This window comes from Echiichthys vipera (assembly GCF_963691815.1).
Source record: "Echiichthys vipera genome assembly, chromosome: 4".
NCBI lineage: Eukaryota > Metazoa > Chordata > Actinopteri > Perciformes > Trachinidae > Echiichthys > Echiichthys vipera.
The window spans coordinates 26,126,187-26,151,365 of record NC_139829.1 but is presented as its reverse complement, the minus strand read 5'-3'; the positions used below and the strand labels follow the sequence as shown (position 1 = coordinate 26,151,365).

Sequence of the window (25,179 nt, the reverse complement as noted above, 5' to 3'; positions counted from 1 at the left end):
GTTTTAGATATTCAACTCTTCACCAGTTACTACCATTTAATGACTGTCACGTTATGTTAAATATAGTTAGGTTAGGTTATAGGTTGCCATGGCACCCAGTTAGGTTAACCATCAAAAACACTTAGTGAAGATGGTATAAATATGATTTTTTATGGAAATCGTTATAGAAATTGAGATATGTGTAATTTACTATCTAATACTCAATGATTGTCAAGTCTCAACTGACCCACATCTTTAATTATGGAATAATATTAAATAATAATAATGATAATACATTTTATTTCTTCAAGACACCATAGGACACTTAACAAAACATTACAACAAAAGTATCAATAGTAAAATCAAGTAGTAAGTAAAATCAAGGTGGATATGGGGAAAGTCAGGGTATGTCTGGTGTTTACAGTATCGGATCGGATATCGGCTCCAATATTAACTAATTAGCTGAATTGGATATTGGATGAATGAGGCTGATCCAGCATTTCTATCCAGTCATTTCTTTTTTATTAACATCATACACAGCAAGTTAAAGTAGGGGTCGACTGATATGGATTTTTTTAGGGCGGACGGCGATACCAATTTTTTTTTGAGCCAATACCACTTTCACTACTGCAAATTTACATCCTAAAAATTACACTATGATGATAACAAATTTCTCAATTTAAAAAAAGGAACAATTATTGAACTTAAAAATGGCTTCTCCAGCAACACAGAGCTGCCTGTGGACGCCTGTCTGTAAATAATGCTGTGAAAAAACTATCGACAAACGCAGCAGCCCGCGTTGGCTGATATGATCCACCTAAAAAACGCAAATATCGGCCGATAATATCGGTCTATCAATATAATTAAGCAATTGTTTGTTGTGTCAGGCAGCTGCGTTATTTTATATTACAGTTTAAAATATCTGTTTGCAGTGTACTTTACATGGCAGTGTTATTTATTTATTTTTGCTGCTAATGTACACTTTGTTATATGTTAATTTGTTACCTTTTTTAACAAGGCTAAATGTTTATGTCAAGCCTGATGCCTTCACTCACATGGCAAGGTATACGGTTTGTTCATTCAGCAGTAGTATCGGATCGGTATCGGGTATCGGCAGATACGCTTAGATTGGATCGGATCAGAAAAAACTGGATCGTGCATCTCTACTTTATAGATGTGTTTTAAGATGTAACTGAATTGATGAGAGAATTTTGTACACCCACTAGATGGCCATACATTTGCATATGTATACATCCCAATATAGAGCACATGATCTTAAGTGCGTTAGTTGATTTATGTTTTGTGGTAATTGTAAAAGGGCTGCTGTAGCACATGGTAAACTAGTGAGGTTTATTGTCCATAAATATATTATTGTAAAAACACTGTGAGTTTCATCAGCTACACTTCAGAATCCCTGTTTAGTGTTTACACAGTGTGATCCAGGGAGGCAGCACAGCAGCTCCCAGCCATGTGTGTACTAATCTCAGGAAGGGGATGTGTGTATGTTTCCTACCAACAATTCTCTACTCAGTATGGCCATTGTTAAAATTGTGTGGGAAACGGACCACATGAGCAGGACAGACCTTGAAAGACCATTGCTCAAGATTGCTGTGAAATTGAATGAGAGGTTGACTGTTATGTATCACATCCTGATTGTGTTTTTAAGAGTGCAGCTCAGTTTTCTATGAAGGGGAGGGACCCACAGTCAGTTCCCTGGGTCCAGCATGTAGGCTGCTGCCGGCACTGCAATGAGCTTCACTGAGAAGGTCACTGATTACATTTTGTTTCAGGAATAGTGAATTTTTCTTGCTAGAGGAGGAGTTTGACTACGAAGTTGAGAAAATATGGCTTAGCTGCTCCAGGATCTGTGTACTGTGAGTAAATATTTTCTCTTCTCCTCCCAGTCACGAAAGTCTTGGATTGAGGAAACCTTCTTCAAGAGAGAGTGTGTGAAGTTTATCCCTTCATCTCGGGACCTACATAGGTAAACTGGAACCTGATTGCATTGATGAGCTTCCAAAAAAAGCGTTTAAAGTACAAGTTTTCATGTTTCTCAGAAAATAAATACAGAATGATTTGTTTAGTTAGTACATAGTATGATATAAAACATTTTTGTGAGTGCAAAACTATTTGGCACTCAGCCCTTCCTTCCAGGAATAGAGATATAGAGATTATTTGATAATGTGTTATTTCCTTTTTCTTACAGATGTATCCCAGTATGTCAAGTATGCCAAAACTTAATCAGGTATAATCTATGAATTGTGTGTTTATGTGTCTTTATACAATCTGCAAACCCGCATTCCCCTCCTGCACCACACCCCTTATTCCAAAGAAGCTCTTGTTGTATTATTGCTGGATTTTTGTGTCACTTCCCACGCTCTTTATTTCATCACTTCCCCCTTTACCCTCTTTATGTTTCTCTCATGTCTTGCTAGTTTAACTGTTTAATGTGTCACAAACTGGCTCAAGGAAAGTAATAATGAAAGTAATAATGCAATGATCTTTTATCTTAGGGCATGTAAGTGAGTAGTAAGTAGTAAAAGTGTATGAGATTTATGAATGAATGAGATATGTGTGCACTTGAAAATGATAAACACAGCCAGACATAGAGATATAGATAGACCCAAGGACAAAGGGAGGTGAAGAGGAAGGGAGGGAGGGAGACAGTGAAATGGGAGGAATTGCAGCAGCCTGGCTTAAGTAAGTGTAAATGAGTAAGTAGGTGGAGGCCTGTCAGGTGCCTGTGAATTTTACCCAACAGCCCTTCCTTGATTTTTGCGTGCTTTACAAGTAAATATCTGTTTTCGATTGCTCAAACAAGTAAAAGAATGCAAGTGAAAGATATGTAGACACACAACTAGAAGTTACTTTGAATTCTGCCACCTCCCTTCACCTGCTATGCTTAATTACATGATTTTTCATTGGCCAGATGTTGTTGTGGCCGCCTGATGGCGGAGCACTCCTGGCAAGAGTCAGTTCCCCCCATATCCCTCTATCCTGGTCCTGGACAGGACCTGGAAGAGGACTGGTCCATAGAGCTCCACACCAAAGCCAGTCCCACCAATGCGTATGGGACCATAGACTTTCAGGACACTGCCACACGAGTCTGCCGGGCCAAGGTCTGTGAGTCTACTAACTGTTCAGTATATGTGTTTCTAGGACAGAGAACAATTTGTTTGTTTTCTCTATTATACCATATTTTGATACCTCAACTCCCATTTGCTACAATAGATTACTCCAAAAATGAAGGTGCATTCTTTGGGAATAGATAAGACATGGATTTGGCTTTTGATTGTTGTATAAACAGGCTTTGGCTTCGTAGTGTCTCAGATAATTTATCAACTGTCCCACTAGCAGTTCACTAGTAGTTGTCACTACCTGAGAAAGGCACAAAGGATATCTCAGTCCCTAAAAGTTCCATGTGTTTCCTGTCCAGTATGTTCGTGTGGCTGTGGACTCAAAGGCAGAGGTGCTGCTCCAGCTGATGCTGAGGGAGTGGCAGATGGAGAAACCCAAGCTACTGCTGACTGTCCAGGGGGGCTCAGAAAACTTCCCCCTGCCCCTTAAAGTCAAGCAGGCCTTCAGCAAAGGGCTGATCACCGCCGCCCTCAGCACAGGGGCATGGATCCTCACCGATGGCATTAATACAGGTTGGTGATATAAATTGTTGTAATATCAGCAAATGCGGGTAAATATCCCTTATTACTGTACGGCTCTTAGGCTATTGTCTGATATACACTCACATTACGAGCATGGCAGTTTAATGGCACAATGATAGTTTAATTAGTGTTGGTCCAGATATGAAACAGTTAAATAACCCTGTGTTCTGTCATGCCTGTATGATGTTCAATCACCGGAAGGTTCACCTTTGAATTGCATCTTTTTTTCTGTAATGCCATCCTGTTCTTGGGCTGTGTGAGTCTGTTAATTTTTAAAAATTTCCATTAGAAGTCCATTTGGTCTCAGTTTCCCTGGATCCAATCTGTGGTGTGTAGCGGTGTGCTATGTCCATTTGTTTGCAGTTACACAATGAGGAATTTCATTGTTATGCAGCAAAATGGTGCGTTTGACACCTGTCTTAAGTGAGCTGAATTCTTTGTTTGTACTGTTGAATATTTGCTGTGCATTCAGCTTCTCTTCACATATTCTCAAGGTGTGTCTAAGTATGTGGGCGAGGCAGTGAAAACATTTGGGGGCCACAACCTGAGGAAGAGAAACACAGTCGGCATAGCACCATGGGGAGTCATTGACAACAACACAGACCTTATAGGCAGAGATGTGAGAACCAAAATCTTATGTATTATTGAATATGATTTCATCACTTTAAATATGTATTACATATCCTAGTGCATTGATTTACCATGACTGAGTCCTGGTTAGCTCTTGGTGTGACTTTATCTCAACATGGTTCAGGTGTTCAGGCCCTACCAGCCGCTTGGGAACCCTCTGAGCAAGAGGGCCTGTCTCAATGGTTTCCACTCTCACTTTCTGTTGGTGGATGATGGAACGCTGGGAAAACATGGCTGCCAACAAGGCCTCAGGAGGAAGCTGGAGAAACACATACAACTACAGAAGATACACCCTCGTGAGTCAGTGTATGTTTGCACGTGTGTGTGTGTGTTTGTGCCAAACCTGCTGTAGTGACATTTGCTGCTCAAAGCCATTGGGCGATTGCTAAACTGGGTAAGACATTTATCAATAGACGTAAGAAGTATGGACGCAGGAACTAATCGCAGGCGACTTTTAGCTTAAAAGACTGTTTATTCCAATAATAACAGTATGACAAAACAACAGTGTGTGCATGGATGGCTACACAGTCAAAAACAGTGTGCTTATCCTGGTCTCCAATCACTCTCCAATCACTTCCCCCTGCGGTTAGCTGACCAGTATGCCTTCTTGCACTAATACTCCAGCCAGTGTTCAAAAGTCTAAATAGCAAATGTTATATCCCCGTCTCCTCCTTTCGTTGTAGGACTGAACCAAGGAGTGCCTGTGGTATGTGTGGTGGTGGAGGGAGGCCCTGCCATTGTGTCCACAGTGTTGGACTATGTAAGCAATGTGCCCCCTGTGCCAGTGTTTGTGTTCGAGGGGTCGGGCAGGGCTGCTGACCTGCTCGCCTTCTTACACAAGCAGACTGCTGTTGACAGGTATGCATGCTTACCTTACTGAATCTGCAGTACCAGGCCTAAAGATAATTTATAATCTACGTAATTGTGTGAAATCAATGTTTAGTTTTGTAGTGGTGTTATACCGTATGTAGCAACTGTTCAATGAGCAGACATGTCGCAAATATAACCAACATGTTCACTGCATTTTTTTTAGGCAGTTGGATGCCGACATTGAAGAAGACTTCCTTGTCAGGATTGGAGATGTGTTTGGAGTAGAGATAGCAGAAGCCTCTCATCTCTACAGTCTCCTACTGCAGTGTATGGATCACAGACAGTCTGTAAGTAAAACACCATTTGGGAGTGTGTTGTGATTCAACACATGGACTACTCACACTACTTCAACATGTCTTTGAACAACAGATAACCATCTTTGACTCAGAGTCAGAAGACCAAACAGCCCCCGATGCAGCCATTTTGACAACTAGTCTTAAGGGTATTTATATTTCTCCTCTTGGTTGTGACAAAAGATATTTTGACATGTCATAGCAGGAAAACCACAGGTGTAATTGAGAACATTAACAATTGCTGCATTCTTTGTAGGCTTACCAGGCTTACCGATCATAAATGTTAGACTTTCCTGATATGACAAGTCAAACTGTCAGGTGCAAGAAAGATTTGTCATAGTTTAGGAACACAGAGATATAAGTTCTGTTGTATGTTTTTTTTTCCCTGTATGATGAAAAGGCACCAAGGCTAGTCCTGCAGAGCAGCTGAGTATGGCCCTGGCCTGGGACAGGGCTGACATTGCACAGAAGGATATCCTGGTGGTCGGACAGCATTGGCAGGTGAGACTGACTCAGTAAATCACTACTGCAAACTGTATAAACTGTAATTGCACACAAGGTATATTGTTCAGTCGTTGTCTAGTCATAATAATCGTATGTTGTGCTGTATGTAGGTGGGTTCCTTGGAGCAAGCCATGCTGAATGCTCTGGTGATGGACCGGGTCAGTTTTGTCAAACTGCTGATTGACAACGGCATGACTATGAGCCGCTTTCTTACAGTGGATCGCCTTGAGGAGCTCTATAACACGGTTATTATAATATATAATATATCTTCTTCTAATGTTTGTGATTCTCCATCTTTCTTTTTTATTCATCTCATTGGTCATGAAAAGAAATACAACATTGAAACAACATATTATAAAACAACCATTTCTTTAAAAAAAAAATGTTTTCTTGCTGTACTATTTACTTGTGTGTTTCCCCTTGGATCACAAATTCAGTTGTTTTGTTTGTGACTCTTGAAGCACAAATTCCAAAACTGTGGCTTTGATTGAAATCACAATAATGCACTGTAAGTGTTTTGCACCAATAATCTGTGTGTTTCCCGGTCACTTGCATTCAGGGTATTTTCCCAGTTGTTGTTTAAGGATGCCTTTGAGATCACAAGACTCTTTGTCATCATTACACTCGTGTTTGGCTTTTTCCACACTGCCTTCATTTTTGTGTATTAAAGCCTGTTTATTTATTCATGACTCTTGGATAATAAGTTCCCCTAAGAAAGGAGCCAAGGATCCCAGGGCTGCTACTGTGTATGAGATATGCAACTGTGTAAAAAAGTAACCAGTGGATCTTTTCTTTGCTGTGATCTGGTAGTTGGTATTTTATGTTTGCTTGTCTCTTCTCTCTGAATAATAATACAAGTTCCTCTCCACAGCCACAGGGGCAAATGGACCGTTTCCTGCACCACATCGTTGAAGATGTGAAACAGGTGAGTAGTGATAAAGACAATGCCTATAATTATATGAATATTAAATTACACTACAGACAACACGTTTCACTCAGACATTATTGGCTTTTACACCGGATGTTGAGTTGGAGTGCATTTATGTACACTAGATATATTGACCGTAGCACCCATATCTAATTTTATATAGTATATGTGTATTTACTGTATATAATAATATAATAATAAGAATAATAACTTTATTTGTATAGCACCTTTGAAAATAGCAGTTGACAAAGTGCTTTGACATAGCAAAAATCTAAATACACACACAAATAAAGTATAATCAAATAATAACAATAATAATAATAGTAAAATCCAATGAGGTAGAACATAACCACAAATTACGCATCATTGTATAAAGGTGTACAGAGGACTAAGGAAATGATTATTAGCTTGTTAGTTAATTAATTTAAGGTGCTTGCAAAGAAAGAGGAACAGTGAGATAAAAGGATAAAAAGATAAAAAGACGGCATCACAGGTCTATAAAAATTAGTTTTAAGAAGTGATTTAAAAGAGGACACTGAATCAGCAAGCCTTATCTCCGTGGACAGGTCATTCCAAAAGCCTCTGAAGGAGTAGATGTTGTCACCTCTGGTTTTGAGCCTTGACCTTAGAACAGTTAAGAGACCCGCCCGCAGAGCTATGGCTGCGAGCAGGCTCGTATGGGGTCAGCATGTCTGTGTTTTATTCTGGGCTAGACCTTAACGAGCCTTTAAATTGATCAGTACAATTTTAAAATCAATTCTAAAATGTACAGGGAGCCAGTGAAGTGAAGCCAAGATTGGAGTAATGTCCTGCCGTCTCCTAAAAACAATGTGTGTGTGTGTGTGTGTGTGCGTGTGTGTGTGTGTGTGTGTGTGTGTGTGTGAGTGAGTAGACTTCTCTTCCCATAGGTTACCGTCTCTCTCTCATTGACATGGGCCTGGTGATAGAGTACCTCATAGGAGGGGCATACCGCAGCACCTACACACGGAAGCACTTCAGAGCTGCCTATGGTCGCCTGCAGGACAAGGTGAGTGTTAGTAGGGCTGCACAATACGAGGAAGCTATTGATTTTTTTGCAAGGATCTAAACAAAGTCTTTAAAAAACAACTTGTAGGCTGGGACATCTCTGCAGCACTTTTCTCTTTTAACTTATAATCTTGAAGTAAATGTTGATTGCACAATGTAATGGCTATAGAAAAATGACACCACAGGCATTTAGATTGGTTTCCTATATGCCATGCTTTCACTATGTAGTACTATCTCTACAATGACAACTTGCTTTACGGCACAAAGGAAGAGAAAGTGCTTGAGTTGTGCCTGTACTTATGAAGGTAATAAAATAAAGACATAGAGGCTTTGTAGCCTGAACCAGGACAGCAAACTGTTTGCCTTCCACATCGCCCACAGCTTCACTACTTCGTTCTCTACTTTCACAATAAAAGCCCTAGACATGTAACTTTAATGTCATACTGCATCACTGCTTACCAGGGAGCATTTCATGAAGAGGCAAGTCAGAAAAATAGCTTACAGGAGCTATCAACAGGTAGCGTAAAGGGTGGACAGTGAACAACCAGAATAACCGTGGAAACCCCCAAAGCAATTTCAGTCAAAAGCAACTGGACTTGGTTATTTGTCCTGGAAGACGTTTCACCTCTCATCCAGGAGGCTTCATCAGTTCATGTACGCATCTGACCAGGCTGGGACTGGTCCAGCTAACTGGTGTGGGGATCCAAGGCCGATGATGTCACTGGAACGTGGCTAAAGAAAAACACCCCGGCAGACTGAGGAAGAGGGAGAGTGATAAGAATTCTTCTTTCAATGTACTTGTTCATATGAAAATCAATGGACAGAAAATATGTTTTAAGTCTCCTTTGAGCAATTTGTTTGCTAACAAATGCAGTGTGTACTGTGTTGTTGGTAACGTTAGCTCTAACGAAGCCTGGGAACACCCAGGGGGGGAGCATTCTATCTGTTGGCACTTCAAATAATATAATGTTTTGACACATATTTTACATATAACAAAAATTACACCTCCTGCGAGGCTATTGGATATTGCACTCTAAAATTCCGATGAATTGAACTCTTTTTTTTCTTTTTTTTGTTCACTGTGTTTTGATAAATGTCCCCCTTTGTGGCTCAAAGATAGAGCTGGTTTTCTTCCAAGATCGGTGGTTTGATCCCTGGCTCCTCCGGTCCGCATGATGTGTCCTTGGGCAAGACACTAAACCCTAAATTGCTCCCTGTGCTGCACATGTGTGTGAATGTGGTTTGAATGATTAGATTAGATTCATTGATACTGTTAGCCTCTGACATCAGTATGAATGTCAGTGTAAAAGTGCCTTGAGTAGTCAGAAGACTAGAAAGTCCATTTACCAAGAAATGTTTTGACTTGTTTTTTTTCTTGCTTTTATTATTTATAATTATGGTTGACCTTTCTAATGAAAAATACATTCTCCTCATTGTTGTTTTGCTGTGTAAAGGGGAGTAGATGGGACAGTTCTGCCTCCTTGTCTAAACAGATACAGGGACTAATACCAATCTCTACAAGGAGCAGGAGTCTCCAGGACCTGCATTTCTTTAGAACTGCTCAGCCCTACAAGCCCAAGGTTTGTGAGGTTTATTTTCAGTGTGGGTTGCAAACTATTAAACAGAGAGTCTAGTCATGTATAGTTGAACCATTGTATAGCCATGCTGTTGTTTCTAGTAGGCAGCTTTCAGATTTCTAAAATAGCCTTGTACAAACATTTCATTTTTACATTTTACACTGTAATTTTCTCTTTTTTGCCCCTCTGCCTCCCCTCAACTTGTTTCATTTATCTCTGTGTCATATCTCTTTCTTTATTTCCATTCCCTTGTTGATTCTTTTGTCCATACCTCTTAACTTTCCCATTTAGGAGCAAGATGTGTCACCTGGGAGCAGTCAAGAGATCACGTCAACCCCTGGCCTTGGTAGTGCTCCGCTGCTGGTTCCCTTCAACTTTAATGACCTGTTCGTGTGGTCTGTGCTTCAACAGCGTCAGCAAATGGCACTGTTCCTGTGGCAGCATGGCGAGGAAGCGCTGGCACGTGCCACAGTGGCCTGTAAGCTTTACCGCTCCATGGCCTGTGAGGCACGCCAGAGCAGTATGGATGACAACATTTCAGAGCGATTCAAGACATATTCACTGTGAGTGTACTGTATATACAGTATGTTACTATGTGTGTGTACATCTGTATCATGCATTTGTTATGATAACAGTACTAATGATCCAAAATAAGCGAGTCGAAAACTTTGCTAACACAGCCAAGCATCAAGCAAGTACAAGCTAGTTAATATAAGACTTAGACTTCTCTTTATTCATCCCTTTAGGATGACTCCTGCAGGGAAATTGAATTTCCAGCAGCTTACAAAAACACAAGGGAGGTATAAAAAAATCGTACTAGTCCAACAGCACGGATCAGCTCGGTGTCTGTCTTGCAGCCTTTTATTTCATGAAGCTAATGTAACGACTAAAAGCCAGTCCAAGATATCCTCTTTTTCCGGCAGCCTCTTACCCTATTCTCTTCTTAGCTCTGTCAACGCGTTTTTTCAGTCTCTTCGCTGCGTATCTTAGGGTAACAATTTTTACACTTTGCAAAGTCTTTCAGGGGCCGGATTTTGGCGGGCGGATTCTGGCCTGTGGGCCGTAGGTTTGACACCTCTGATGTAGATGATCTTGGCTCTCCTGTCTCTGTGTCTTAGTGAGTTTGGTCAGCTGGCAGTGGACTTGTTAGACTGTGCATTTCGTCAGAATGAGCAGATGGCCATGAAGCTGTTGACTTCAGAGATGGAGGCATGGAGCCACTTCACCTGTCTGCAGATGGCCGTCTCCTCATGTCATAGACCGTTTGTCTCCCACTCCTGCACTCAGACCCTCCTCACAGATCTCTGGACTGGTCCGCTCAACATGAGAAAAAACTCCTTTGTGAAGGTAAACATTACCAAAAATTTCATATAATGTTTAAAGGAATTACTCCTATAATGTCTCTGGTTTTAAGTGTCATATCAAACATTTTCTTGTCTAAAGCCGATTTCCCACTGGACAAAAAACAGTTACACCCACAAACATCTGGCTTTTGTCTTTAGTTGGGAAGATTACACTTTACACAAGCTTGTCGCTTCCATCTCAGTAGGGCTGCACAAACTGAGAATCACAATTTTTTTTTTATCAGGAAAAACCTTCATTTTTCTTCTGTAACCAAATTATTGCTATTTTCACTATTGTTTTTTCTTCATCCTACAAAGAAACAAAGCAAGCATATGGACTTACAGTATATTACACCTCCACATACAAAGTAATTGCTATTACCTATATATATGTATATATATATATATATATATATATATATATATATATATATATATATATATATATCCATACCCATCCCCATCAACCCAAAGCAGCTCAATTGGTTTCTGGGAATTTGGTCACGCACGTCTTCTTGACCAAAATCAATCAGATATAACGTGATTGAAGTAGCCTCCCACAGCTGCTTTAGTTTCACACACATTAGAGTTGAGAAGATGGATTGTTTTATACAAAATATGAGTTGGATAGCACTCAAAATCAAGTTTGGAGGTTTTATAAACAGCTGCACAATGGGCAATTGACACCAACCGTGGTAGAACTGTACGCATTCATCCTACTTTTGCTGCTAGAATTGTTAATTATTTGTCTAAACATTAAGCAATCTGATATTGGGTTTTTACAGCCTTCCTTAAGGGAAACACACACCAACTTGCATGTCTTGCATGCTGCTAGTGTCAGAGCCAGACAGAATAATATGAAACCTAGGCTATTTGGTTTACTGAGGCTGTCCCACAAACATAGCCAGACTCTGTGAGATGAGTCATTCTACATATAATGAAGTGCATTTGTGCATGCTCAGCAGGGAGAAATGATGAACACTAATTCTAAATATGCAACTATCCAAAGCAAACATTGGCATTATCATTGTCCTTCAGAAATGAGATTGTCTACATGCCTGAATCGAGATTGCGATCCTCAAATTCCATCATTGTCCGTCCAAGCAGCACAGAACATTGTTCCTAATGAGTCGGCACAGAGTAAAAAAACAGAAAGGCATACTCGTCTATTGGTAATGGGAAAGCGAGCTGATTACTGGCCTGTTATTGCTTATTTTTAGCAAGTTACTTGTCGTTTTTCCAATGTTTAAAAAACCTGCATATATGCGCTAATTTTGGTGGAAAATGGGTATTAGGTTATAATGTATTTGTATGAAGAAAGAAATGAACACAATGAACAGGAGGTGCTTTCACATTATGATGAATCATTTGATTATATTTAATTATATAATCATATTCATTATTGTTTCCCTAAGCTTATGTTTGAGGTATGGTGTCCTGATGTTTCTGGAAAGTTGTAAAAGCTAATGTGACACACTTGTTTTCTCTTTCTTTCAGATCATTTTGAGCCTTCTTCTGCCCCCCGCCATCTTGCTACTAGAGTTTAAAAGCAAAGCTGAAATGTGCCATGTACCACAGACCCATGAGACAATGCTGTTTGGACCCGTGAAGTCAACACCAGCCAACGAGAGAACTGATCACACGGTAAAGTGCCATTAGTGGACTTATCCAGCACTGTTTTGAAACTGGAACTGGGATACAAATAGCCTTAATATTGTGCTTTTGTCTCTTTTTCTATGCTCCCCTACTCTACTCTCACAGGGCAAAAAGGATGCAGAGCGAGGACTCTCGTTCCATGACAAACGTTTTGGTCCTGTGTCAGAAACTGTATCCTCCATCACTGTGCAGTGTCTGTCCTGGATCACAATAGTCTATGAATTCTACACAGCTCCTGTTGTCAAGTTCTGGTTTCATACAGTAGGTGGTGTGCATGTTGTTGCATTTGTGGTGTTTTATGGATATTTTTCTAATCTCCGAATCTCTGTCTGATTCTTTTTTTCACTGCTTTCACATCAGATGTCCTACTTGGCCTTTCTTATGTTATTCTCGTACGTTGTCCTGGTGAAGATGGGGGATCAACCCAGTGTGCAGGAGTGGCTGGTCATAGCGTACATCATGTCCACTGCAGTGGAGAAAACCAGAGAGGTGAGAGAGCCACTAGAGAGACATGTTCTCTTTATTTCTCTTCTCTCCTTTGTAATTATTTAACTATTTAAGGGGCATTGCTGTATGCATTACAAAAGAACATCCAAATGTATACCTCTTAACTAGGTGCTAATGTCTGAGCCGAGGAAGTTGAGCCAGAAGCTGAAGATTTGGTTCTCAGAGTACTGGAACGTATCAGATTTCATTGCCATCCTCCTCTTCCTGGCTGGACTGGCACTGCGTTGGCATGATGATCCTTACCGGATGGCAGGACACATCAGTTACTGTCTGGACATCATCTTCTGGTTCGTCCGGGTGATGGATTTGCTGGCTGTCAATCAGCATGCCGGCCCTTACCTCACCATGATCACTAAGATGGTGGGTAGAGACTGTACACTACTTGCTGGAGAAGGAGAAAGTGGAGATGTTTTTTTTCTTAGTCACTCCTCTCTCCTTTCTCACTCTGTCTTTTCAGACCAGTAACATGTTCTTCATAGTGGTGATGATGGCAATAGTGCTGCTGAGCTTTGGGGTGTCCAGGAAGGCAATCCTGTCACCAGATGAGGAGCCGTCCTGGAGCCTAGCTCGAGACATAGTCTTCCAGCCCTACTGGATGATCTACGGAGAGGTCTATGCAACAGAGATAGATCGTAGGTGGTTCAGTAGAAAACACTGGATACTTATTAACCAGTATTGATTTAAACCAATATAATTGAACCTTGATTGCTTTGGTGTTGCCTTGACTTTCTTAGTGGAGGTGTTTAATGGCACTGTTCTCTTGACTCACCTATTTATGACAATGTGTGTTATTAATTGCAGGCTAAAGGTAAATGGGGTGACTATCTTTCATGAATCTGATAACTTTAACTAAACTAAAATATCCTGAGGGTGACATGGATTGCAAAGCAAAAGTTAGTTAGTGAAGAAATTTCAAATTATTTTTTCGAGGGTGGTCTTCATGCCACATGTCCCTCATTATATGCCAAATATATTGTTGAAAATTCATCAGAATTATAACATTGATCAAATTCAAAATGTGCAATGTAAGAAAAAAGGTCTATATTCAGGCCCTTAAGTTATTAATTTAATCACTAACTCATATTTACAACATTTTAAATACCCTTGATATTTTACAGTGTGTTCTCACTGATAATGATGGCATTGATTGTCACCAGTGTAAGGTCCGTGTTTGTGTGTGTGTTTGTGTGTGTAAACAGCATGTGACGATGGTCTCCCATGTGCTCCTGCTTCCTTTCTTACGGCATTCCTCCAGGCTGTCTATATGTTCTTCCAGTATATCATCATGGTCAACATTCTCATTGCATTTTTTAAGTAAGCAAGGTTATCAAAATATTTCCAAATTAATTTTTTACAGTGAACAACCCCCAATAAAGAGTTTTTTTATTTCCAGCAACATCTACTTTGACATGGCATCAACATCCAATAAGCTGTGGAAGTACAACCGTTATCGCTACATAATGACCTATCAGGAGAGGCCATGGCTGCCTCCGCCACTTATCCTTCTCAGTCACATAACCCTAGGTTTAAGAGCCATCTACAGGAGATTTAGTGGAGACACTGAGCGGGAGGAGAGCGGCTCTGGACTGAGTGAGTACTGCAGTGTGTGGATTGAAAACAAATTTTGCAGTTATCTAAACACCAACACATCTTACGAGTCAGTTCACAGCCAATGTCTGTGTATAAAGTCACTTCTCCGATCTTACTGCCTTTACCAGAGCTCTACCTGGGCCACAAGGATCGTAAGAAACTCCATGAGTTTGAGGAGAAATGTGTTGAAGCCTACTTCCATGAGAAGAATGAAGGTCTCCACAGCAGTCAAATTAACAGGATCAGAGCCACAGCTGAGAGGTTGGATTACTGTTATAATTGATTTGTATAAACTAGGAGTGTAGGTACAAAAATGTACAATTGCGAGCTGATTACTGACCTTTTCGATTTGTTGTGGCTATTACAAAGTCAATGCAAACTTTTTTTTGTTTTTTTTTCTCCTAGAGCTGAGGAGATGTGCATGATGGTGGGGGAGGTCTCAGAGAAGGTCATCTTCATTCAGGACAGCCTGTCGGAGCTGGACTGTCAGCTGGGTCAACTCCAAGACCTGTCAGCGCTGGCTGTGGACACTCTCACTCTGCTCTCTGCTTCCGACAGCCTACACCAGGAGGGGGCACGGCTGGCTCAGTGTCGACCCATCACAGCGTCCCGGCACATCCTCCCTCACAGCTGGACCCTCCAGTACAGAAGTGGAGGAGATGGTGATGTACTTAATATGCGGAGAGTTCTGCCCAGGTCGTGTAAAAGTACCCTGCCTACTTTGCTGAAGGGCTATACTCTGGTAGAGAGTAGACTGACATCCCAGGAGTGTAATGTTGGAACTAGGGGGATCAGGGGAGGAAGACAAGGACACACTGAGGAAGGAGCAAAGGAGGTACTTATTGTTTTCATTTTATATTAATAGCTGTTGTAGGAAGTGAAAGACTTAGGACTTATGTGGATTTAATACCAGACACTGTCTCTGTGGCCTGATACTGTAACAATACAACAACCAAATATTTTATCACTTCTTATGAACACATATTTGTTTCCACTAGGATTCACAGTCTGCTACTGTTGACCATCCCATTGATTATTGTCTGGGAGTCCCTAGACCTGCGTCCCATGCTCCCCTCTCACCCTTTCATGGAGGGGGAGGTCATCTCGGTGCTTTCAGGGATCAGACACCCAGTGAGTCCTGTGGACCATCCCGCTGTGGGTCTCCTCTTTCTCCCAGAAGCTTGGAGTCACCACATCATAAACTTTGGCCATGTGACTCATACCTGTATCCCAGTCAGGAAGAAACTTCCATGGAAGAGGAGGAAGAGGGAGGAGAAGAGGAAGAAGAAGAAAAAAATTATGAACAAGAGGAAAGCACATATGAACAGCTGTCTAATATCGAAGTGTCTAGAGCCTCTAGCAGTGCTGTCCTTCTGTCTGACCTTCAAGAAATCTCGGAGGGTTTGGTAAATCCTGCCTTTTCTCAGGACGATAGCCAACCAATTTCTCAGTCCAGACCTTCCAGCCAATGGGGAAGACCTGTGAAATCTCCCAGGTGGACGTGTGTGTCTAGTGACCGTCCCTACGGCTACTGCAGGTCTCTGTCATCCAGCGTGGAGAATATGACTTTCTCTTGGGCACCTTTAAATCCAATGAGAGGTTCATTTCCTTCTCTTAACGAACAAATGAACAAAGAAAGTTTGTCTGGTTTGGATAGCACATCCCTACAATGCAGCAGGAGCAGAGGTACCCTAATTATTTATTACAAATCGATGCGTTTAAACAACAAAAAAAAAGCATTAGCTCATAAATCTTCATGTTAAGAATGCGGTTAATGTCAATCTTGATATCATATCTTGGAAAGGTCTAGAACTGGCCATTTATACGGACACATGGATTATTCAGCATTCTTTCTCCATGTCTGTCCCTGCGTGTAATAGAAAAAAATATGGTCGTACTTTATGTCTTCTTTTGTGTTCTGAATTTGCAGAATGGTCCAAGTCCTCTGACTTCACTCAAGTAGAAAAGAGAAGCAAAAATCATAACAGGAAGACAGTGAAGATACAAGAGAGCAGTCCAGAAACTGTGAGATCTTCAGAGCAAACTGCTGAGACTTATTTCATTGACAACAGTTTTTCCATCATGGCTCAGTAAACCATCAACTATTGCAAGGATCATCAAACCCAGCTAATTGTTTTGTTTTACAATTTTATCTCTTGTGGAAAATAGCTAACCACACAGTCCAATTTGTCTGATGCCTGCTGGAGAAGGTGCCGGAGATTGAGAGGAGAACCTACATGTTGGTCAGCTTCAACCAGCCTCAGTCAGCTCAGTAAGGACCCACAGTCCTATTTACAGTATATTAAGTACATATCAGTGATTGGCATAAATCATCACATTGAGCCTCAAGTAGGAGAATGACAAGGTGGAGAATGAGAGGATGATAAAGAGTTGGTTGGTGTATCAAACCAAGGCCTCTCTAAATGTATCATGTAACCAACCCAGTGCGTAAATAAAGGAGCAGTGGCCTAATAAAAAGTGCAATATTTAAGTTACTTACAGTCTAAGCTTTGTTTTAAAGATTAGAATATTGAAAATATCAATATTGTTTCAGATTTTGAACCAATGGATTTGCTGCAGAAGCAAGTGTTTTCCCATCAGGTAAATTTGTATGGCAATATACTTTAGTAACTGTGGAAACATTAGAAATATTGAGAAAAATATAAGATATATTGAGTGTATAGTATGTCAGTGAGACTGGTCTGATTATCTTTGCATTGGCCTTCAGGATGCATGGAGCCCCACTCATTCAGCATGGAACAGCTGGGCCAGATCCATGAGCCGCAGGTCTTCGTAAGTCAGCCTTTCTTACCGACTACCATAATATCCATGAATTTAAAAACAGTTGAAGAATGTAATAATTAAATCACATATTTATCTATATGTCTCTGCTGCAGTTTACAGAGTGGAATTGCCCCTGAAGGTATTTCTGAACATATGGTTTGGATACATGTCCTACAAAATATGTTCATATAGTTTTTATTGTGACATTTACTGTCTTTTTTTTCCCTTTGTTTTGCTTTCTGCAGTGAAGAGCTCCTCCTTCCAGTCCACTGATATTTTGTATCCACACTACTCAGGTAATAAGATTGTATGCCGAAAACAATGATTGAAAATTGATCAGTTGTGGCTATCAACATTTTGGTGCACTCCAAGAGCTTTTTTTAAAGCTGAAGTCATCTATACTGCATCTGTTTTCTGAGCTTTTATACTTGTATTTTAGCTCTATTTTAGTTGAGTTTTAACCATGCTATGGTGTTGCATTAACAGCTGTGGAGAGAAACAATCTGATGAGACTGGCTCACACCATACCTTTCACTCCTGTCTCCATTTTGGGTAACTTTTTTGTTTGGTGTCACAGTCACCGTTTTTCTTATTTATTACAGTTTATTCCATTCTCTTCATTGACGGTTTTCCTCATTCTCTGCAGGAGGTGAAGAGGTTAGCATTTACTCTCTGGAGGAAATGCCCCCTGATGCTGACCCTGAATCCAACACAGTCTCCTCCTGGTCGCCACGAGGCCTGTCTGCCATGCTGCAGCCCCTCTCCAGTGAAGAGGGCTCTCTGGATGGGGGTCTCCGGAAGGGCTGCAGGGTGCTGTGTACCTGGGCAGAAAGGGACGTGCTCAAAACTGGTTTTGTATATGTGGTCAAAGCCTTCAGGCCAGAGGTGGTTCGTGCCTGCCAGAAGTACTTCCACGGTAGCACGGCACTGCAGCTTTGTTTAAGGGTAAGTGTACCTAAAAAGTGAAGTGCACATAGGCAGGGAAGCACTAATTAGTTGTTGATGACTTTCTCGGAGCCGATGGCATCGCCATTTAGCAAAATTGTACCTATTTAGTTACATAGTCTCCTGGACCTGTAGCTTCCTATCGCTTTAACTTTATCACCAACCTCTGTCCCACATCTATGAAGGAGATCCAGCAGCAAAGAGCAGCCCAGAAGATGATGCAATTGTTCAATGAGGTCAAACCTGATGATATGCACCACTCACCAAGGTGCGTGTTTTCTCATGTATATGCGCCTGTGTGTGTCTGTGCGTTGTACTAATTGTTTTTTTCTCCTCATCAGGTTTCTAGATGTAGAGCTGGTCCTCTGGCATTCGAATGGCCAGTGGCTGACTATTGAGAGGAACATGTCTGGCGACTTCAGGAAGTACAACAACAACACAGGAGAAGAGATCACCCCCTGCTGTTCACTGGAAGAAATGCTGCTAGCATTCTCCCACTGGACATATGAGTATTCATGCAGAGAGCTTCTGGTTCTTGATTTACAAGGTAGATTCCTTGTATGTACACACGCGAGTTGTTGAGTGTGTAGCTACTTATTTGTCCTTCTTTGTTTATGTGTTTTTTTAGGAGTAGGAGAGGAGCTTACCGATCCAACAGTCATTATGGCAGACGATCAAAGGTAAGTTTCATAAATCTTTCCCTTCTGCTTTTAGACCTTAAGATGATCTCAAATACATTTTAGTAAAACAGATGCAACCTTTATTCTGACCCTGTTGCAGTGGTAGCAGGGGTGAGATGCTTTTTGGTCCAGATAACCTCGGAGATGCTGCCATAAGCGGTTTCCTGGAGAAACACTCTTGCAGTGCCTGCTGCCGCAGATTGGGCCTAGCAGGTCAGAATTGTTCAGTATTGCTGTGTGTGTGTGTGTGTGTGTGTGTGTGTGTGTGTGTGTGTGTGTGTGTGTGTGTGTGTGTGTGTGTGTGTGTGTGTGTGTGTGTGTGTGTGTGTGTGTGTGTGTGTGTGTGTGTGTGTGTGTGTGTGTGTGTGTGAGAGAGAGAGATAGAGAAAGAGAGAGAGACAGAGATAATATGAGCATGTTAACATTTTTAAAATATGTGAATAATCATTTTTTTAAATTAAACCTATATGTGTTTTGCACTCCTTAGCGTATACTACAGATTTTTTTCTTGTACACGTCGTGTGTATATGCATGTATTCGTATGTCACCTCTGTGTCGTCACTCAGGAGGCCAACGTTGGCTCTGAGTTAAATCCCCAACATCTTCAAATGAAGACAACACACAACAACCGCCAGCTAATTAAGCCGCGAGTGTTCGTTTATTTCTATAACAACAGTAGTGTTTGAGGCAGGGGGGTGGGCCCTGCTTTGTGCGTTGTGCTCCACGGCCTTTGATTACATATTAATCATGTCTTTGTGCTGGCGATGTGCTGCTGAGACATTAGCTTTGATTAGCTATTAATTAACGTCTCTGGGTAGTCACGTTACCGGCATCTAGAGGATAACTGCTCGGAAAGAAACTGTGCTCAAAAACAAACAAGCCCGGCTAACACAAACATTCAGACACAGTTGTTTTGATATTTCAAAGGTGCGTTGTTCTTCCTCTTCCTCTTCTTGTGTCCTCTCCAAGATTTCTCCAACAAATCAAACCAAATTATTCATGCCGGATGCCTGGACTTCCTCCCAGGCCTGTCAGCATTCTCTTTCTTGTGGTAATGACTGTTATTGGAGCGACATGTTGCTAACTGATGTTTCTGTTGTTCAGATTTAAGGATGTGTTCGGACAGATGCGAGAACAGCGGCGAGGCAGAGCCGACGCCAGGGAAAGAAGAACAAGAGGACGATGAAACCAGAATGTAACCTTTGACCCAGGAAGTAGGGAAAGAGACACATGCACTTTCACCAACACATGTACTAAGACATGTTTGCCTGAACACACATACTCACACATATGTGTGATCTATTATCATGAGCAGTCTGCGACTGGATACTAGAGATGTAATTACTGTAATTTGTACAAAGGATAGTAATATTTTGCCAAATATTAAGTAAATACTGTCAGGAGGAAGGGAGTGTTGCATATTATTCATTCATTAAAGGCTGTATCTCATGAATCATGATAGAAAATACAGTATAACAAGCTACTTTAGACTTCACAAAACTCTCAATTACTATTTTCTGTACTTTGTCGATAAATATTTTATTATTTAGACAATGACAATTACTTTTCTAATTAGCATACAATTACACATTATGAATTAATCTACCAAGGGTTGAACTGTTTTGTGTTTGGGTAAAATAAAAATAAAAAAGTTCAAATCTAACACTGTGTATGTGTGAGAAAAATGAGGCAGAACTGCACCCATAAAATTTCTTTTATTTTTTTTTCTTCCCACAACAAAATGTCTACAAAAGCGATAAAATATAGAATTTAACAAAAATCACTTCAGACCTTCACATTGTATATACATCTCAAAGGAGGACTCAGGGCCCTGCATAGCTCTGAACTTCAACCCCTGCTTATCCATCGGATGTGGCTGTTCGTGGCTCCTTAATGCAAATGCATGCACACACGCATACACACTCTTTCATTCTCATGTGAAAATAAAAAATCTACAGTAGAGCTGATGGATTTATAGTAGAGTTAGAGTTCAGAGTCCAACAGAGTCCCCTCTCACCAAATGAAAAAAGCCTAAAATGTAAAAACTGTTCCTTAGTGTACTCAAATACACACTTTCCTTGGAGTTCCCCTTTTTTGATTGGTTTATCAGGTAAACTCACACAGTAAAGCATCTACGCCCCACTCTGCCAATCCTTCCTCTCCTCACCATCTATGGCACTTTGAAAACAAAACAAGTCATTTTATTGTACGTTTTTTGATTTGTTAGTCCTGTGTAAATGAGGTCCTGTAGCCCAAACACCTTTTAGGTTTCGGTTCACAGTTTGCTACATTTTGTTTTATTTGCTCTTGCTGGGACGCAAAGACATTCTAAACAATAAATTAACAACTTTCAACACTACTCCAATTGCACGCATGTGTAATGGATCCAAAAGATTTACAAAGCATTGGTAGAGCAACATCTCATTCTCTCTCTCTCTCTCTCTCTCTCTCTCTATCACACACATACACACACACGTTTTCTCAGGAAAGGGTGGAGGAGGTTGGGGGTGGAGTGTATTTGACCAAGTGTAGGAAATGCATTTCAAACCAAGTGTATTAAAAATGCCTTCGTAATTTGTCCAAGCCGTCACGTAGAATGACTAGTTTTATTGTGCGCTCTGAGATGTCATTCTGTGTTGATGGAGTGATAAAGGCGCATGATGCATTCAGCCCCTCACGCTGAACAGGCTACTCCATAACATTCAGAATAGATTTTAACCCCCCACCCCCACCCCGAACCCCCACTCCCACTTCGTCCCCCCTCCCGCCACAGGTTAGGGGTCTCTGATCCGGTTCAATAAGGCCAGTTCAGAAAGGGCCGTTCACTGACTGGTTATACCAACTCACACATTCAAAGGTTGAGAAAAAAAAAACATTTCAAATGGAACGACAAAGTTTAAATCGGTGTGTATAAATAAGAGCATTTTATTTAAAAATTCTTCCAGCTTGTGAAAGGAATTTGAACTGACTGGATTGACGTGGAATTAGCCCTAAACCCATCGCCCACCTTGCCGATAACCCCTCCCACGAAACTCTCAATATCATGAGAAGAGAAAACACAAATAAGCCCCAAATGTTTCATTGCAATGAAACGTCATGCAAATAGAACAGAACAACAATAGGCTAATAGTAATAGAAGAATAGTAGTCATAATAAGAACAATAATAATAGTAAATAGTAATAAAATAAAAAATAATCTTACAATGCAAACATGACAGTAGTAAATGCCTCCAGTTCTTATTGCTACAGTATCTTACTTACAGTGTTGCTTTGCCACTCGTTCTTGCCAGCACATCCCCTCTCATAACCCCATCCCGCCCCTCTGATTCACAGTCTAACAAGGGAAAATAATAACATCACATACAAAAACTTCATATTCAGAGTTAGAATTCACTGTCCCAGGGGTGTTTTGATTTCGCTTGATTCACAGCTTACCAGTGGATTTCCCTCACTGTCCCAAAAGCAGCAAAATAAGCAGTAAACATGAGCGTACAGTGGTGACAAGAGCACCTAACATACAGCATATATTTTTTTTTGTTTTTCTCCATGTGCTACTTAACAATGTTTGTCATATAATCTGGTCTCCAAAGAGATTTGGACAGTGAATTCATGCTCTATACACACACACACACAGACACACAGACACACACTTATCAAAGCCTTGTCTGGGCAGATTCCATTGCCAGCATACGTTGGTGGCGTAGGCCATTTTTTATCCTAAAAAGTTATTCTTTTATAATAACATTTTTTTGTAAATTTGCAAAAATATTAAACCCTCTTTTAATGCAAAGTCAGTAAAAGAGCTGCTCCCTGAGAGATGCTTTGTAGTGCATCAAGCCTTAATGAGCAAGTGATTGTCTTAAGAGTCACTGGCCTCTGATCTGGGGTCGGGTCAGGGGTCGAAGGAAGGATCCTGTGAATGGATCAGATGGATGTGAGCAGATCACTAATGTTTAACATTGTTTAACATTGATTAACATTGACGCTGGTTCCCCATGCTGGTGACATTGTTTTGTTCATGGAGAAAGCATGTAAGGATGCAAATGGTAACGATCAAGCGTTTTTGATGTTAATGAGTGCATATTCGAGCAGATTGTGTCCATGCTCATAGCAAATTGAAGATTTGGCCACTGTGCAATTAACATTTGCAAACAACACCTAACACAGATCTCCACTCTAAGTGCATAAATAATACTATATCTTTTTGTCAAACAAATATTTAGGGAACAAACGTATTAAGAGAACCATCAGCTGATTGAAGCTGTGCTGTTATTGTTTAGTGGGTCACTTGTTTTGGTAAATAGCTCATTTTAAAGAAAACTCTTTAGTTTTTACTTGGAGATTTGTCATAGCTCATCATAGATGTCTTTACAAAAGTAATGCATACAGAGCGTCATGTAGTTGAAGACAGTGATAACAACATGCTTAGATGGTATAGATGCCCAGTTAAAGCAGTGTGATTTTACACAGTGGCCAAATGCTAATCAAAATAATGTAGAACAAGCAACAAAAAAGACAATCTGTAAGTGCTAATTATGGAATGACCAACAAAAAAGCAAAAAAGTGATTGTCTATCACAGCAGTCTGTGTGAATCGTCAATATAATATTGCAGCTTTAAAAGCGTTAAAGATCATTGGAGGCTAATCTGCATTTCTTCACATCTTTCAGTCAGTGCTCTGTGTTATGTCCTAACCCCAGATCATATCGTGTCACTTTAAAAACACTGCAGAGTCTGTGGTGGAATGCGTACCATTCATCGAGATGATTGTTTGACATAATTAATGATCAAGAGTCAAATATAGTGCATTATAGTTCAAACTGCTACCCTGTTCTGATAATAGGAAGAGGAGGAAAGGAGGGAAGTAAGATCAGAAAGGCAGTGTGAAAGTTATTGCTCTTTAGAGAAAAGGGTCCTTCATATTCACAGCCTGGACTGAATTGTGCAAATAGTGATGGGAGGGATGAGGGTGTACAGCACCCATACAGGTTTTTGAAGATTGGAAAGTTGTGAGTTGAATTCAAGTTTGTCTTGTTTTGTTTTATTTGGTGGAATTTGTATCCACTTCTTCATTGTGGTTTCTATCCACTTCTGTCAGCTGAAATCTCATCTCAAGGCCCTTATACATAAGACATAAAGGGCAGGGTGAGGGGAATTTGGGAAGAGGTGGGTTCATTTTGAGGTCCTAGTTTCTGATTGGTTGTTTCTGGTTGATTGTTCGAAAGCAGTCCAGTTTTTATTGGACATAATTATTGCAGCGAGAAGAAAATGATTGATAGGATGGCAAATCTGCCAGATTCTTTTTCTTGCAAAATAGAATATTTATGTATATATCTTCACCATGAAAAGTAGTAGCCGTCCTTTTCTTTTAAAATCCTTCATATGCTCTCTTTACATTTTTCTATAAGTTCTCATCAGAAGGATGCAGTTCCTTCTTTACATATGAACAAAATCCAGACAAGGCTTCTATATATCAACAAAACCCGAATCGTCTTCTGGTTTTACCCAATATTCTTTTACAAGTCTCAACTTTACAAATTCTGTACACAAGAAACTATCAAATAAAATAACACACATAGACAAGGTATAGTCAGCCACTGTGGACTGCTGTATATTTAAATTAGGACTAACTTATTTTAACAGAACAAGAAGTAATACTGGAATCCGCTCTGCACTAGAAGAATATCTACAATAGCTTCTCTAAATCCATAGTTCCCTCCCCCGTCCAGCTTCTTTGACTTCACAATTCCTTCAGATGAAAAAGAAATCAAATGAACCAAAAAGATTTTTTTCAAAGTTAAAACAAATTAACTTACCCATTCTTTTGAAAGATAGACAACTTAAAATTGTTCCTAGATGTTTTAAAGTCTGTACATTTCCAGTCAGTCAGTTCAGTTCAGGAGATGGGAGGAAGCCCCACTTAAGTTGTGGCTTGGGGCGCGTTTCATTTATATATACATTCTTCAGACTGTATCGGTGAACAGGATGGGATAAGTGCTGGACATTCCTAGTATTGTTGGCGGTAACTGTAAGTTTCTGGCATTTGATTCTTCAACCCCCAGCCTTAAATGAGGCTCGGGTAGCTCAGGAATATGTGATTGCCACGGTGATGACGTAGACGACGTGGTCGCTGTCGTCTCGCCAGACATGGCTGTCTTATTTTCTTGGTCCTCCGCTGATGCTGTTTCTTGCATTGGGACCACAGGCAG

General features: G+C 40.6%; 1 protein-coding gene across 1 annotated transcript; it reads left to right on the top strand.

Annotated features, from left to right (window-relative positions):
- Positions 1-369: 369 nt before the first annotated feature.
- Positions 370-20,497, top strand: trpm6 (transient receptor potential cation channel, subfamily M, member 6; the record flags this gene model as incomplete). The annotated part of the gene is made up of 40 exons (XM_083912795.1): positions 370-384; positions 1,884-1,963; positions 2,186-2,224; positions 2,909-3,098; positions 3,416-3,629; positions 4,133-4,257; positions 4,393-4,564; positions 4,952-5,126; positions 5,302-5,425; positions 5,508-5,580; positions 5,832-5,932; positions 6,046-6,180; positions 6,807-6,860; positions 7,756-7,890; positions 9,344-9,469; positions 9,758-10,029; positions 10,585-10,813; positions 12,307-12,453; positions 12,571-12,726; positions 12,826-12,954; positions 13,081-13,332; positions 13,430-13,604; positions 14,172-14,286; positions 14,366-14,562; positions 14,691-14,823; positions 14,968-15,397; positions 15,561-16,248; positions 16,493-16,587; positions 16,732-16,834; positions 17,117-17,163; positions 17,291-17,349; positions 17,460-17,485; positions 17,592-17,642; positions 17,833-17,898; positions 17,993-18,291; positions 18,477-18,559; positions 18,633-18,838; positions 18,920-18,971; positions 19,072-19,184; positions 20,076-20,497. 40 exons carry the CDS (start codon positions 370-372, stop codon positions 20,168-20,170), a joined length of 5,976 nt encoding a protein of 1,991 aa, XP_083768921.1. The 3' UTR covers positions 20,171-20,497.
- Positions 20,498-25,179: the final 4,682 nt, after the last annotated feature.